At 43.0% G+C, this 15,754-nt stretch overlaps 1 protein-coding gene across 3 annotated transcripts in view; it reads right to left on the reverse strand.

Annotated features, from left to right (window-relative positions):
* Nucleotides 1-15,754, reverse strand: part of LOC122542342 (beta-1,4-mannosyl-glycoprotein 4-beta-N-acetylglucosaminyltransferase-like) — a 48,607-nt gene that overhangs the window by 32,587 nt on the left and 266 nt on the right. The window contains exon 1 of one of the 3 annotated variants that reach the window (XR_015752582.1): nucleotides 403-1,508. The exons of 1 other annotated variant lie outside the window; for it this stretch is intronic. Coding sequence is in view for 1 of the 2 variants with exons in the window: in XM_043680011.2 (XP_043535946.1) it covers nucleotides 403-470 (68 nt within the window). In the remaining variant the exon portion in view is untranslated. Of the gene's footprint in view, nucleotides 1-402; nucleotides 1,509-15,754 lie in introns of those variants that run through there. One more of the 3 variants, XM_043680011.2, reaches the window with a different exon arrangement.

The following is a 15,754-nucleotide window of genomic DNA, read 5'->3' on the forward strand; positions in this document are numbered from 1 at the left end:
GTCAAACTCTAAACAACAGCACAGTGTGTAGCGAGTGAATCACTCACACACTGAGTGAGCAGGCTTGCTACAACGGGGGCGTAGAAATGTCGCCAAACGCGGCATTTGTACATATGTTAGAAAGCGCAGGGTGAACATGAAGTAGATTTCCAGTTAAAGAGGGAGGCACATTTCACCCTTCAGCTAGATAATAAGGCCCCAGCTTTACCTGAAAGGCGAGAGACAGTGAGAAGACTGCTGTGGGATATCAGAAACACAGCCACATTGCTAACAATCTATAAACGCGAATGCACAACTTAGGCAAGTGAAATATTGATTTAATTTTAAATCACTGACACCCCCCCCCCCCCCCCCCAAATGACAGGTACTGTGCAACGATCATTAAAGACAGCAGCTACTCACACAATTTTCCCCGGTGCCTCAGCCTGCGGAACTTGTCCAGCACATCTCACAACCGGCAGACTCAGCATCGCCTTATCTTCTCTATCAAACTTCACAAGTTTGGACTCGCTCTCAGTGGCCAGCCTCAAATCATCCCCATCGTCACCGTTTGGGCAGGGACAGGAACCATGTTGAAATGGTTACTGTGGTTCAAGATGGGTGATAGAATATCAGTTTAGATCTTGACTTAAAGGCATGTGTTTTTTTAAAATTGTGTATGGGTGTGGGGGTTTAAATGATTAATTCTCAATATTTCTGGAACCATGATTTTTTAAAGTAGTAGTATAAGAGAGCGCGCCCCTGGGGTGATACTGGAATTTGTTTGCATTGGCAGTGTCTTGAGCAGACAGTAAATACGGAGTATTGGCTTGCTTTCAGTTAGAAAACATCAGGAATTTATTTTTTTTGCTCTAGGGGGGAAAAAAAAAGCTTGGAATGCTCTTGTTCTCAGTCTGCAGATGTTCTGCCTGAAATAGGATATACAAAACAGTAACAAAAACAGAAACTGCTGGAAAAGCTCAGCAGGTCTGGCAGCATCTGTGAAAGAACTCAGTTAATGCTTCAGGTCGGGTGACCCTTCTTCAGAACACTCATATGGAACAGTTTTGTCTAAAGAAAGGAGTTAATTTTGAAAAGATGGGAAATAGATTATCTCCATGTAACAGCTTAGTCGAAAGTTCCAAACCAGAAGTGTTTGGGTAGAATCCTAAAGGGATTTTCTTTTAATTAGAAAGAACTTGGTTTTTTTAGATTAGATTCCCTACAGTGTGAAAACAGACCCTTTGGCCCAACACGTCCACACCGACCCTCCAAAGAGTAACCCACCCAGACCTATTCCCTTCTGACTAAAGGTGGTTTAAGCTCAGTTGTGAGACTAATCAAGAAAAAGGTTATCAATTTCAAGATGTGATAGAAAAGGAAGCCAACTCTGCTACTGCAGTATTGTAAATTAATATTATTGGGATAGATAGAATTGTATTTCAATTTTTAAATAGTGTCACATATAAATATTCTACTTTATCTACATTTCTTTTGGGAGAAACTTTTGTTTCATTGTTAAAACCAGATGTACAGCATTACAAGCTTACAGTTCAGTGGAAGACCACCACATTACATAACATACAGAAATATAAGACCCATCAAGCCAGGTTTCAGTCTGGGATCTGAGTTGTCGAGTCTAACATTAGATGGGATCGTAACAACACAGCCAGCACTCATTGAAGAGCAGGGAAGCCAAGCAAGTAGTTTCTGGATCCAGTTCACCTGCACAAGCAATTCCAAATTTTGTCACTCTCAGCTTGTACTCTCAATAAGAACATAAAAGACTCTGAAGCAGTACTATGCCTCCGACCATCAAGTTTGCTCTGCCATTTAATATGATTGTGATTGATCAGATGATGATCTCATCTCCAATTTTACATTTATCCTCCCATAAACCTTGACTCCCTTGTCTGTCATAAACCTAACTTAGCCTTGAATAAACTCTATGACACTTGGCTGAAACTCACGTTCTTTTAGTTAAGCTGGAGTTGTTTCAAACATTTTGAAAGGTTTGTTACTGAGGCCGAGCAAGTTCTCACCTTATCTTACCAAATTCACCTCATTAATTGGCCACTATGGCATCTCACACCAATTTCAGCCCCATCTTTCCAGGTGAAGTCACCTGACAAAGGAGCAGCACTCTGGAGCTTGCAACTTCATAAACCTGTTGTTGGAGTATAACCTGGAGTCTTGTGACTTCTGATTTTGTCCACTGCAGTCCAACACCAGCACCTCCACATCATGCCAGCCTGCTCTTTGGTTGGTGTAGTCTCAGCTCTCTGAAAGGCACGGACTTTCTTCCTTCAATGCTTGGTAATGTCCTTTTCCACTCTGCCTCACTCACCATCTCTGCTACAGTACACACTGGATCTAAAAATCTGTTCTGGAGGTTTGCTCCTGCTTTTAGGGAGGTTTTAGACTAATTTGGTGGTGGGGGGGTGGGGGCGGGGGCTAGTGCACAGAGTAGATGTAAAGTCAGGAGCAAGGTCCAATACTCGGAGAGTTCAGCAGGCAGAGGAGACATAGGCAGGATAAGGCAAATGAGGTGACTGGAAGACTAAAAAGTTGTACTTATTTTAAATGCAAAGAGCCTGACTGGTCAGGTGCATGAACTCAGCAATGTTGATCAGCATGTAAGAATACAACATTGCTCAATCATAGAGACATGTTTGAAGGGAGGGCAGGGCTGGCACTCCACATTCCAGTGTAATATATGTTTCAGGCATGATTTTGGAAGGGGTGGAGTGTAGAATGTGAGAGAGGTGGGGCATTACATGGAGAGATAGCCAGCAAATGAGGGAGGATGTCATTTGAAGAGCCTATATAGGTAGAAAAATATTAAAAAAAAAGGTCATGATATGGAGATGCCGGTGTTGGACTGGGGTGTACAAAGCTTAAAAAATCACAACACCAGGTTATAGTCTAACAGGTTTATTTGGAAGCACTAGCTTTCGGAGTGCTGCTCCTTCATCAGATGGTTGTGGAGTATAAGCTTGTAAGACACAGACAGGTCTTACAACCTTAACCTCCACAACTACCTGATGAAGGAGCAGCACTCCGAATGCTAGTGCTTCCAAATATACCTGTTGGACTATAACCTGGTGTTGTGTGATTTTTAACTAAAACAAAAGGTGATTACTTTGCTGGGATTACACCACAGACCTCCCAAAAGAGACAGTGATTGAGGAGCAGAAATATAGGCCAGTCACAGAGAGGGGAATAAGGTTCAGTAGGGGATTTCAACTTTGCTAACATTAACTCAGATCACCTTAGAATCAAAGGATTAAACAGATTTGAATTTTTATAAGTGCATCAGGAGAGCTTTTTGTGCCAGTGCATAGATAATCTGACTAGAGATGGGGGGCAGAGCTAGACCTAATCATAGGGAATGAATCTGGTCAAGTGGTTGAAGGGTAGGTGGGGAAGAGCATTTTGGGGATAGTGACCAAGTTTCAAAGGCATTATGGGAAGGGATAAGGACAGAGCAGAAATTAAAGTGGGGGGGGGAAAGGGGGAAAGAGAGGAGGGAAAGAAACCAATTTCGATATCATTAGACAAAATCTGGCAAACTGGAAGCAACGACTTGCAGGTAAGTCTATATTTGCAAGAGTGAAAGGGCAACAAGTCCTAGATGTCAAGATTTAGAAAGTGTGATGAAGAAAAAGGAGGAAGCATACATTAGTAAGTAGATCGTTCAGGAGTATAAAGTGTGTTAGGCGGCTTTAAAGAAATTAGGAAGAGTAGCCATAAAATATCTTCAACAGATAGGATTAAGGCAAGATCCATGCAGTCTAAACGTATGTTTAGAGCAAGAGGATTACCAGGAAAAGAGTGAAGCCTACGAGAAACCAAAGGGCAATGTGTGCATGGAGCCAGAGGATGCGGGGGAGATCTCAAGGGAATACTTCTCATCCAAATTTGACGGAGAAAGATACTGTAACTTGAGATTTCAGTTGGGATAGAGACAGCATGTTAAGATTAATAAAGGAGGAGGTACGATGTTTTAGTGGGCATACAGGTATATAAATCCCCAGACCCTGATGAGATGTATCCCATGCTGTAAGGAGGAGATTGCTGGGGCCCTGGCAGAGATATTTGATACCTTGCTGGTCACAGATGACAAAAGGAATAATTTTGTTCCTTTATTCCAAGAGGACAGCAGGAATAGGCGAGGTAAATCCAGTTAGTCTGGTATGGAAGTTATTGTAAAACAGCATTCTGAGGGACAGGATTAAACATTTGAAAAGGCAGGAATTGGTCAAGGATCAATAGTCAGCACTGATTTGTTTGGAGATCATATCCAACTCCGTGACTAGAATCATAGAATCCTTACAGTGCGGAAACAGGCCATTCGGCCCGACAAGTCCACACCGACCCTCCGAAGATGTATCCATCCCAAACCCATTCCCCTACCCTATTACTCTACATTTACCCCTGACTAATGCACCTAACCTACACATCCCTGGACACTCAGCAATTTAGCATCACCAATCCACCTAACTTTGCACATCTTTGGACTGAGGGAGGAAACCAAACACTCAGAGGAAACCCACACAGACTCAGAATGTGCAAACGCCACACAGACAGTTGCCAGAGGCTGGAATTGAACCCAGGTCCCTGGTGCTGTGAGGATGCTGTGCTAATCACTGTGCTGCCCTAAATATATTAATCACGGTAGTATAGTTTACATGGTTTATATGGACTTCAGTAAGGCCTCTGACAACATCTCACATGGAATACTAGACCAAAACACTAACAGTCCACAGGATCCAAGGCAAGTTGGCAAACTGAACCCAAAATGGTTCCCTTATTAGACCTCCAAAATTACATAATCTTGCACTTATCAGGATTAAATTTCATCTGCCATTACTCTGCCCAATTTACCAGCTGATCTATAGACTGTAACCTGAGACCATTCTCCACACTACCAACAGCACCAATTTACATGGCATCTGCATACGGACGAATTATACTTCAACATTCACTTCCAAGCTGTTAAATGTACACAACATGAACAACATCAAGGGTCCCAGCAGCAATCCCTGTGGTACCCTGCTGATCATAGGCTTCTAAATCACAACCATCCACCAACCTTCATTAGCCAGGGGGTAGAATTTAGGAGTAAATTGAAAACAACATTGCTTAGGCCCCAGATGGAATAGTGTGTGCAGTTCTGATCACCACACTATTGGAAGGACATGATCACACTGGATAGGGGGCAGAGGAGATTCACCAGGATGTTGCTGATGCAGCATTGAAATGCAGAAGTGTCCTGTAAGTGGATCAGAGATGTTCAACTTGCTGAAAGCATAGAAGACCTTTCTCCAGAGATATGTATCGTAACAGATCTGGGCAGGTTGACTGAAAATATTTACAAATTGTAAGACATTCCCAATGTCAAGTTTGACCTCACTGGATTTTTCATCAGATACTACCACAAATCCCTCCTGAGGCCATGTCACTCAGAATCTAATAGGGATCTACCTGGCCTCCACAGCTCTCTACCAAAACAGAATTACACAGAGACTGAAAACCCACAGAGGAAAAGAAACTTCTCATTGTATTTTCAATCTCTGCCTGATACACCTTATCCCTAAGGAATTTTGAAAAAAAGAGAACTGGAGTGAGCTCAAAGTCAAAATAACAACAGAATGTTTGAGAAACTCAGTAAGTCTGAGTATCCATGGAGATAGGAACAGATCAACAGTGAATCTGAAATGACCATTGTTTTTCAAAAGCCGTGTCCCCTTATCCATGTCTCTCTAACAAGAGGAGTATCTGTACTGCATCTACCCTGTCAAAGTCCAGTCAGGGTTTTATCAAAACCATAAAAAGATCACCTTTCATCTTAAATGAGTAAAGGTTACATAGAACATAGAACAGTACAGCACAGAACAGGCCCTTCAGCCCACGATGTTGTGCCGACCATTAATCCCCATGTATGCACCCTCAAATTTCTGTGACCATATGCATGTCCAGCAGTCTCTTAAATGTCCCCAATGACCTTGCTTCCACAACTGCTGCTGGCAACGCATTCCATGCTCTCACAACTCTCTGTGTAAAGAACCCACTTCTGACATCCCCTCTATACTTTCCTCCAACCAGCTTAAAACTATGACCCCTCGTATTAGTCATTTCTGCCCTGGGAAATAGTCTCTGGCTGTCGACTCTATCTATGCCTCTCATTATCTTGTGTTATGTTGTACAGGCTCAACCTTTTGTCACATAATAAGCCCATTATCTCAGGAGTGAGTCAAGAGAGTCTTCTTTCAACTGCTTCTAATGCAATTATATCCTTCTTCAAATATGGAGACCAAAACTGTACACCGTAGTGCAGATGTGGTCTCACCAAGGCCTTGTACAGTTACAATAAAACATCACTATTTTCATATTCCATTCATCTTACAATAAACAACCATCCCCATCGCATTCCCAATCATCTGCTGTTATCTGCAAAGGAACGTTTTGAGGTACACGTATTAGGAAACCCAGATCCTGAGTTCTGGGATCTGTGTTTTATTTTCATTCATGGAGTGAAGGTGTCACTGGCTATGCCAGCATTTATTGTGCATCCCTAATTGCCCAGACAGCAGTTAAAAGTCAACCACATTTGGGTCTGGGGTCACATTTTGGCCAGACCAGGTAGGGCAGTTTCATTCCTTAAAAAGGGCATTATCAGCCAGGTGGGTTTTTACAACATGATCACCTTTAGACTCAATTCCAGATTTTTATTAAATTCAACTTCCTCTATCTGCTGCAGAGGAGTTGAACCTGGGTCCCCACAGCATTACCTGGGTCTCTCGATAAGCCACTGAGCCGTTGCTTCCCCAACTCATACAAGATGTGGATAAACATGAAGCCTGAATGCCAAGGTCACTATTCCTGAAGAAGGGCTTATGCCCAAAACGTCGATTCTCCTGTTCCCTGGATGCTGCCTGACCTGCTGCGCTTTTCCAGCAACACATTTTCAGCACTATTTCATCAAGTCTAACAAGGATTGGATTGGAACCCAGGCATGTCGAACATGACGGATTAGCAGCCCATCACTGTAACCTCTCAGCCACTTCATCATGCAAATTCCATTTATAGAAACACACTGTCATTAGAAAAATACAATGTTCACACCTTATACTCCAGATGCCAAACGTTTCTCCACTCACTTAATCTGTTGAGATCCCTTTGAAGACTCAACCTCCTCTGGAGGACATATTTTCTCATCCACCTTGATCATTAGCAGTTAAGACAAATGCTGGGGACCACACTGGGAAACACACCATCCATGTAGAGTGTGCAAGCTAACATTGAATCTAGATGACTTTTCATCTTTAGCAACTGTATATTCCATCCCACATCTAAATCATCAACATTAGCCATTTGTCACCTGTCAAGGCCCCCAACCCCGATGACTGTGACCTTCCACTGGTTACAGCTGACCAACCTGGGCAGCACGGTGGCTAGCACTGCTGCCTCAGCACCAGGGAAGGGGATCAATTCCAGCCTCGGGTGACTGTTTGTGTGGAACCTGCAGAGTCTCCATGCTGGTGGGGTTTCCTCCTCCAACAAAGATGTGCAGGTTAGGTGGATTGGCCATGCTAAATTGCCCCGAAATGTTCAGCGATGTACACGTTAGGTGAGTTAACAATAGTAAATGTGGAGTTACGAGGATAGGGTGGCATGCCGTTTGGAGGATCAGTAGGCTAAAAGGTAGTCTATCTGAACTAAGGATTCTATGATTCAACCCAAAAGCTCTATTAAACAACCAATTTTTTATCCATGCAATGTTACCCTCCCCTCACGCCATATGTTCTACCTTGTATCACCTTTGATGTAGAACCTTATTGAATGAGTTTTAGAAATTCAAGTATACAATACCTACAGGCTATCCTTTCTCCACCTTTCTTGATGCTTCCTCCATAAATAAATAAGAACTACATAGTTTCTTGAAGGAGAAGTGGTGTTATGGTAATGCTTCCTGATCACAATGTTGATCTCTAAACGTCCTGCTACAACCTCTAAATCATGGGGGGGGGGGGAGAGGAGAAAGAGAGAGAGAGAGAGAAAGTGGCCAGACTGCTGACCGATGTTCTGGGAATGTGGGTTCAAATCCCACTGCCACAGACAATTAAATTGGAATTCAATTAAATTCTGGAACCAAAAAAAAACTAATGACAACCATGCAACTGCTATGGAATTGTTGTAAAAATCCATCTGGTTCAGTAACACCTTTTAAAAGAAAGGAAATTTACCAGTTTGGCCGAAATGTGACTCCATGTCGGTATCTCTTAGCTACCCCCTGGGCAATTAGGGATGGGTAATAAATACTGGCCTAGCCAGTGACACCCATAAGTTCATGTATCTGCCAAGAGGCCTAGGCTAATGTTAGTGTTAGTTTTCCACTTTCTAATTCATTTCTGCCTCACAGTGAGTCTGCTGAGATCTTTCCAGAATCCAAAACATTCAGGAGGACTTAACCAATGTATTCACTAGCTCAACAGACACTTCCTTTAAAATCCTAGAATGCAGGCCTATTAGTTTAATACTCACCTTATTGTAGATGATCCAGTTTCTGCCATTTCTACCACATCACTGTAATCTGAAATTCCTCACAAACCACACTGTGCTGCAATCCCAATATTATGTTCCAACTCAGTCCTCCATCTTGGCTGTTCTCCTTCCATCACATTTTTCCCCCGGTCCCCAATAGACCCTCCATCTCCCTCTTTGCATGCCACTGGAGGGCTCAAATCTCCAACTGCTATCAGCCAGAAGACAAGGGCAGAGTGTGGTGCTGGAAAAGCACAGCCGGTCAGGCAGCATCCGAGGAGCAGAGGAATCGATGTTTCGGGCATAAGCCCTTCATCCTGATGAAGACTCTCCTGCTGCTCAGACGCTGCCTGAGCGGCTGTGGTTTTCCAGCACCACACTCTCGACTCTGATCGCCAGCATCTGTAGTCCTTCTTTTTGCCTAGAAGACAAGAGCAGCAGATACATGGGAACACCACCACCTGCCAGCCATTCACCATCCTGACTTTGAAGCATATCACTACTCCTTCACGGTCACTGGGCCAAAATGCTGGAACTCTCTCCCAAACAGCAATATGGGTTTAATTACATCCCCTTGAACAGCAGTGGGGGCAACCTCACCTCAATGTTTGACATGTCCTCTGCCACTTGTGATATTAGAGGGTGAAATCATGCAGCACTCCCTGTGAACAACTCCACTTTTAATGTTTATAAACATATCTCAAAGACCCCTCCATTCCTTTATTTCTCTTCACACCTTTTGAAACAAGCTGGAACAGGAAAAAGGAGCACCACAATAAATCACTCCAGATTTTATGTTGCTCATAGGTGGGCAGGGGATTTTCATTCAGTAACTTTATTAATTAGTGCTTACATATTGGACTTTGACAACACCAAGTACAGTTGTAAATGTGGACATGTTATACTACACTAGAAATGGCAAATCACAGGATACTGTTCAACCATAAGCCAACTAGGCCAGTAGAATGGGCACATCCTCCTGCCTAATTATTTTCCCCAATCCCACACCACCCCAGTCAACCCCACAGCCCCATGCACTTGCCCTACACATTCCCCCAACCACTACAAAGACAAGACCAACTTAACTAAATCTTTGCAAAGCTGCTAGTTAATCATAGGGGATATGCACAATTCCTGATGTTTGACACTGCAGAATAAACAGTATGAACATTAGTGAATAGCCTAACACTTAGAATTGTTTGGCAGCATTTTGGACACACTCCCACCACCCTCCACAGCCCAACCAGCACGCTGCTGCCTGGTGGTTTTGGTGAGGATTCTAGGGCAGTAACCCACAATCCTTCAACGGCACATTGACAATCCGAGACACATGACACTCCATTCCACAGTTCAGTAACCCAACAAATCTGCTGGGGAGTAAATCCGCACTAACAGGTAAACCATTGCTCTCCTCAAAACAGAGCTGGAGTGACACAACATCCAACATGATACAAACCAAAACATAATGATTCAGTGAGTACCACTGCTGCCTCTCAGCACCAAGTTCAAGTACACCCTCGGGCAACTGTGTGGAGCTTGCACATTCTCCCTTTGTCTGCGTGGATTTTCTCTAGATACTCTGGTTTCCTCCCACAGTCCAAAGATGTGCAGGTTAGGGGGACTGGCCATGCCACGTTGTCCTTAGTGTCCAGGGATGTGTGCGCTAAGTGAGTTAGCCATGGGAAATGCAGGGTTACAGGGATGTAGTGGGTCTGGGTGGACTCAATGGGGTGAACAGCCTCCTTCCACACTGTAGGGATTTTATGATTTATGTAGGGTAGTCCACCTGCAGTTTCCTCAATCCAGTCTCAAGGGCTTTGATTGTAAGAAAGCCACAATAGTCATAGTATTACTGACAATCACCAGCGTACTCCTCAAAATACATTCTGTTCATACATCAAGAATCAAGCAGACAGGACCATGCAGATCAGCTTACTGTTCCAAGGTCAGCTCTTCAACAAGATGTAATTGCTCTGTGCTGAGATGGCGCAGGCCCAGGAATCACAGATCCACAGGACAATTCAAATTTGTGTTATCTAAAATGTCAGGCACTAAAACAATTTAAAATATAAGCAACATCAAAAATTCACCCAGGGTGAGAGGAAATAATCATTCCAGGTTAGAACATCTGTACGAAAGACAAAATAAGGGGGTAAATAAAACAGGAAAGTAAAGGAGCATTCCTGATTAAAAGAGATTCCAGAATGATGAAGTCTTTTAGACCAAAGAATCAACGGTTTTGTCACAATCTTCTTCCACTTTCCTTAGTCTAGCATGGGGCTGTCCAGCTTTCCCTGCAATACATCAACACTACTCCTTGTAACCACTTCCAAGGGGCGCAAGTTCCACATTCTCACCAATTCCCGAGCAAAGACAGACTTCCCTCTGATTGGATTTACTGCTCATAATTTTGGTCCCTCGTCTGGCTTCCTTCACTTCTCTAGATTACCACATCAAGGGACAGCCCTCTCTTAGCTGGAGAAAGAAGTATATGCCACACTTCTTGGAAGATTCAACTTCACTGTTCTGCTATCATTCCAGGCAATTTTTCTGGACCTTCTCTAATATATCATTAGCTGTTTATTAAAAAATACATGAGAACTGTACATTGCAGAATTAATCAAGCGTCTGCACATCAGATACAACCTGTTTAGGTCCCAAGTCTCACTTTAGAAATACGTGGCTTAAATTTTGTTATGACACCTCAGAGCTTTGTGATTTGAGAAGGGAATTAATATGCTGGCAGGGAGATTTGCTAGAGCTGCTCAAAAGGATTTAAACTATTAAGATGGGGTGGTGGGACTCAAGGAGAAAGTGAGGAAAGAGCTCAGTCTGAGACTGGTACAGTTGGGAAAACAGAACAGTACAGCACAGTACAGGCCCTTTGGCCCTCAATGTTGTACCAGCCTTTTTACCCTACTCTAATATCAGACTAACCTACATACCCTTCATTGTACTATCTTCCATGTGTCAATCCAAGACTCGCTTAAATGTCCCTAATGTATCTGACTCTGCTACCACTGCTGGCAGTGCATTCCAAGAAGCAAGTCAAACAAAGTCAAGGCAGACAGGAACAAAGCAGAGAACAAGGTAGGACTGCTAAATTATACTGCATTTATTTCAATGCAAGAGGCCTAACAGGGAAAGCAGGTGAACTCCAGATATGGTTGGAAACATGGGACTGGGATAACACAGCAATTACAGAAACGTGGCTAAGAAATGGACAGGACTGGCAGCTTAATGTTCCAGGATACAAATGCTACAGGAAGGATAAAAAGGAAGGCAAGAGAGGAGGGGAACTGGCGTTTTTGACAAGGGATAACATTACAGGGAAGTTATTTGGGTTGAATTGAGAAGAAAGAAAGGGATGATCGGGAGGAAGCATAGATCAAGTATATACAGCAGAGATAGAGTAAATCCTTAGAAGAGTATAAAGGCAGGAGGAGTATACTTAAGAGGGAAATCAGGAGGGGAAAAAAGGGGACAACTTTGGCAAACAGGGTTAAGGAGAATCCAAAGGGTTTTAAAAAATATATTAAAGGACAAAAGGGTAACTCGGGAGAGAACAGACCCCTCAAAAATCAGCAAGGCAGTGTGTGTGTGGAACTGCAGGAGATGGGGGAAGTTAATAAACGAGTATTTTGCATCAGTGTTTACTGTGGGAAAGGTCATGGAATATATAGAATGTGGGGAAATAGATGGTGACATCTTGAAAAATGTCCATATTACAGAGGTGGTGGGGCCGAATATCTTGAAATGCATAAAAGTGGATGAATCCTCAGGACCTGATCAGGTGTACCCTAGAACTCTGTGGAAAGCTAGAGAAGTGATTGCTGGGCCCCTTGCTGAGATATTTATATCATTGATAGTCACAGGTGAGGTGCTGGAAGACTGGAGGTTGACTAAGAAAGGTGGTAAGGAAAAGCATGGGAATGAAAGACCAGTGAACCAGACATCTGTGGTGGGCAGGTTGTTGGAGGGAATCCTGAGGGACAGGGTTTACATGTATTTGGAAAGGCAAAGACTGATTAGGGATAGTCAGCGTGGCTTTGTGCATGGGAAATCATGTCTCACAAACTTGATTAAGTTTTCTGAAGTAACAGAGTGGATTGATGAGAACGGAGCAATGAATGTGATCTATATGGACTTCAGTAAAGCGTTCGACAAGGTTCCCCCATGGGAGACTGATTAGCAAGGTTAGATCTCATGAAATATAGGGCGATATAGCCATTTGGATACAGATTACTGCAGGAACTTGATCAAATGGGCTGAGGAGTGGCAGATGGAGTTTAATTTAGATAAATGCGAGGTGTTGCATTTTGGAAAGGCAAATCAGGGCAGGACTTATACAATTAATGGTGAGGTCTTAGGGAATGTTGCTGAACAAAGAGACGTTGGAGTGCAGGTTCACAGCTCCTTGAAAGTGGAGTCTCAGGTAGATAGGATAGTGAAGCCAGCATTTGGTATGCTTGCCTTTATTAGTCAGAACATTATAGGAGTTGGGAGGTCATGTTACGGCTGTGCAGGACATTGATTAGCCCACTTTTGTCATAGTGTGCAATTCCAATCTCCCTCCTATAAGGATGTTGTAAATCTTTTCTGAAGCCTTTCAAGGATGTTGCCAGGGTTTGACGTTTAGGGAGAGGGTGAATAGTCTGGGGTTATTTTTCCTGCAATGTCAGAGGCTGAGGGGTGACCTTATAGAGGTTTATAAAATCATGTGTGCAATGGATAGGGTAAATAGACAAGATCTTTTACCGGGGGTGGGGGAGTTCAGAATGAGAGGACACAGGTTTAGGGTGAGAGGAGAAAGATTTTAAAGAGACCTAAGAGGCAACCTTTTCACACAAAGGGTGGTACATGAGCTGCCAGGGGAAATGGAGGAGGCTGGTATAATTACAGGGATCTGGATGGGTACATGAATACCAAGGGTTTAGAGGGATATGGGCCAAGTGCTGCCAAATGGGATTAGATTAATTTTGAATATCTGGTTGGCATGGATGAGTTGGACTGAAGGGTCTGTTTCTGTGCTGTACATCTCTATGACTATAAATGTACCTCTCGACCCCATTTTAGACTCACATTACAAGGAACAGGTACTATTTCTCCTAGTAGAGCACACCGCCTCACACTTCCCTTCAGTAAATTATATTTTCACACTGATTTTGCATTTGCATTCCATGTAGTTTTGCATCATGGTGCAGTCCTCCTCTGTATGAACGAGAACAGCCAATAGGATGTCATTTGCATTCTGAAACTGTATTTTGATTTGTCATTAATATAAACAGTCAACAGTGGTCCCAACACCAATGGCCTGTACAACACGAATTCCTAGATTATAGAGTGGTGCTGGAATAGCACAGCAGGTCAGGCAGCATCCAAGGAGCAGGAAAATTGACGTTTCGGGCAAAAGCCCTTCATCAGGAATGAGATCTCTCCAATGCCAGAGGCTCCCTGCCTCCTCAGATGCTGCCTGACGTGCTGTGCTTTTCCAGCACTACTCTAATCTTGACTCTAATCTCCAGCATTTGCAGTACCCACTTTCACCAACAAAGACTTCCCAACCAAGTAACAAACTTCAAACCATTTTGTTTTGTAGCCAGATTGCAAACATTCTCCAACTTGCCCCCTACCTCCCATTCGCCCATTGGAGAGAGGTTGTCAGGCTATTCAAGCATTTATGTTAGGCCAGATTATATCTACATCATCCTTAACTACTCGGACAGTGCTTTAAAAGGATTCAATAAATTTGAGCAATCGTGAACCTCCTTTTTTGTAATTCACACTATTACATTTGCCATTTCTTGATGAGTTTCTGCTATGCCTTTGAATAAAGAATATCCTTCCACCAGTGTTTGGCATAATCCACACTTTTAACTCCCTTTTTAAATACATGAACTTCATTCCTCATTCATCTTGCACCATTCTCTTTCCTAATGAATTCTCATATCACAGTGACATCAGCATCTATTTTATTTTTCAATAGACACACATTACAAAAATGGGTGGGGGGGGGGGAAATAGGTGGTTTTGAAGAAGTAGAAAGGCTGCACAAGGACTTGGACAGGCTAGGAGGTTGTATTCCATCTACCACTTCTTTGTCTAATGAGACAAGTTTGAGGGTATGCACTTTGGCAGGAAAATAGAGGCATAGACTATGTTCTAAATGGGGAATGGCTTTGGAATTATGAAGCACAAAAGGATTTGAGAGTCTTGGTTCACAATTCTCAGTGAGCACACGGGGGAGGTGATGGCCTACAGGTATTACTGCTGGTCTGTTAATCCAGAGATGCAAGTAATGTGCTGGGGACCTGGGTTGGAGCTCTGCCAATGGCAGACGGTGAAACCGGAATTCAACAAAAGAAAGTGATGATCATGAAACCATTGTTGATTGTTATGAAAGTCCCATCGGGTTCACTAACGTCCATTCTTGCCTGATCTGGCCTACATGTAACTCCAGATTCTCAGCAATATGGTTGACTCTCAACTACCCCCGGGACAGGCAATAAATGTTGGCTTAGCCAGCGACGCCCATGAATGAGATTTTAAAAAAAGGTTTCAGTTGACAATTTAAGAAGGTAAATGCAATGTTGGTCTTCTAGCCCCCTTGAAATGAATGCAAGAGCAGGAATGTATTGCAGAGGCTGTTCAAGGCTCTAGATGGACTGTATTTGGAATACTGTGAGCAGTTTTAGCTCAATTTATTGAAGTTACATAGATCATTGCTTGAAGGTAGCAGCAATGCGTAGCTAAATGAGAGCCATTGCAAAGTGATGCAAAAAGTTACAGCAGCTGAGTGAGGAGATGGCACATGTATAACACCACAGCAGCCGTTCTCTGTCAAAATCTCTAAGTTGCAGCATGACCTGTTATCATACTCTCTCAAATATACTGATACCCTTTCTGGTCTCTCCAAGTATCATGTTTTTTTTTAAGTTTTACTGGCAAATGGTGAAATAATATTCTTTAGTATTTGTCATTTCACCACTATTCCCCTTGAGTTTAATATTGGAACCAATTCACTGCCCTAGTCACTTTTTCATTTGTTTTTGTGCCTACAACAGTACAGATGATAAGTGAACAGGGTTTAGGTGGGTGTTTGGAGTGAAGTGTCGATGAAACAAATTGAGCATAGGGGTTGGTGTTTATGCAGGACCAGTCACTTTGGGAAAGACACTCACTGCCCATTATTTCTCTAAGGTTTCAAAGGCAGGTGGGACTTCTTGTG

The sequence above is a fragment of the Chiloscyllium plagiosum genome, unplaced genomic scaffold (genome assembly GCF_037043375.1).
Source record: "Chiloscyllium plagiosum isolate Xiang-an unplaced genomic scaffold, Cpla_swu_hap1 HiC_scaffold_33, whole genome shotgun sequence".
Lineage (NCBI taxonomy): Eukaryota > Metazoa > Chordata > Chondrichthyes > Orectolobiformes > Hemiscylliidae > Chiloscyllium > Chiloscyllium plagiosum.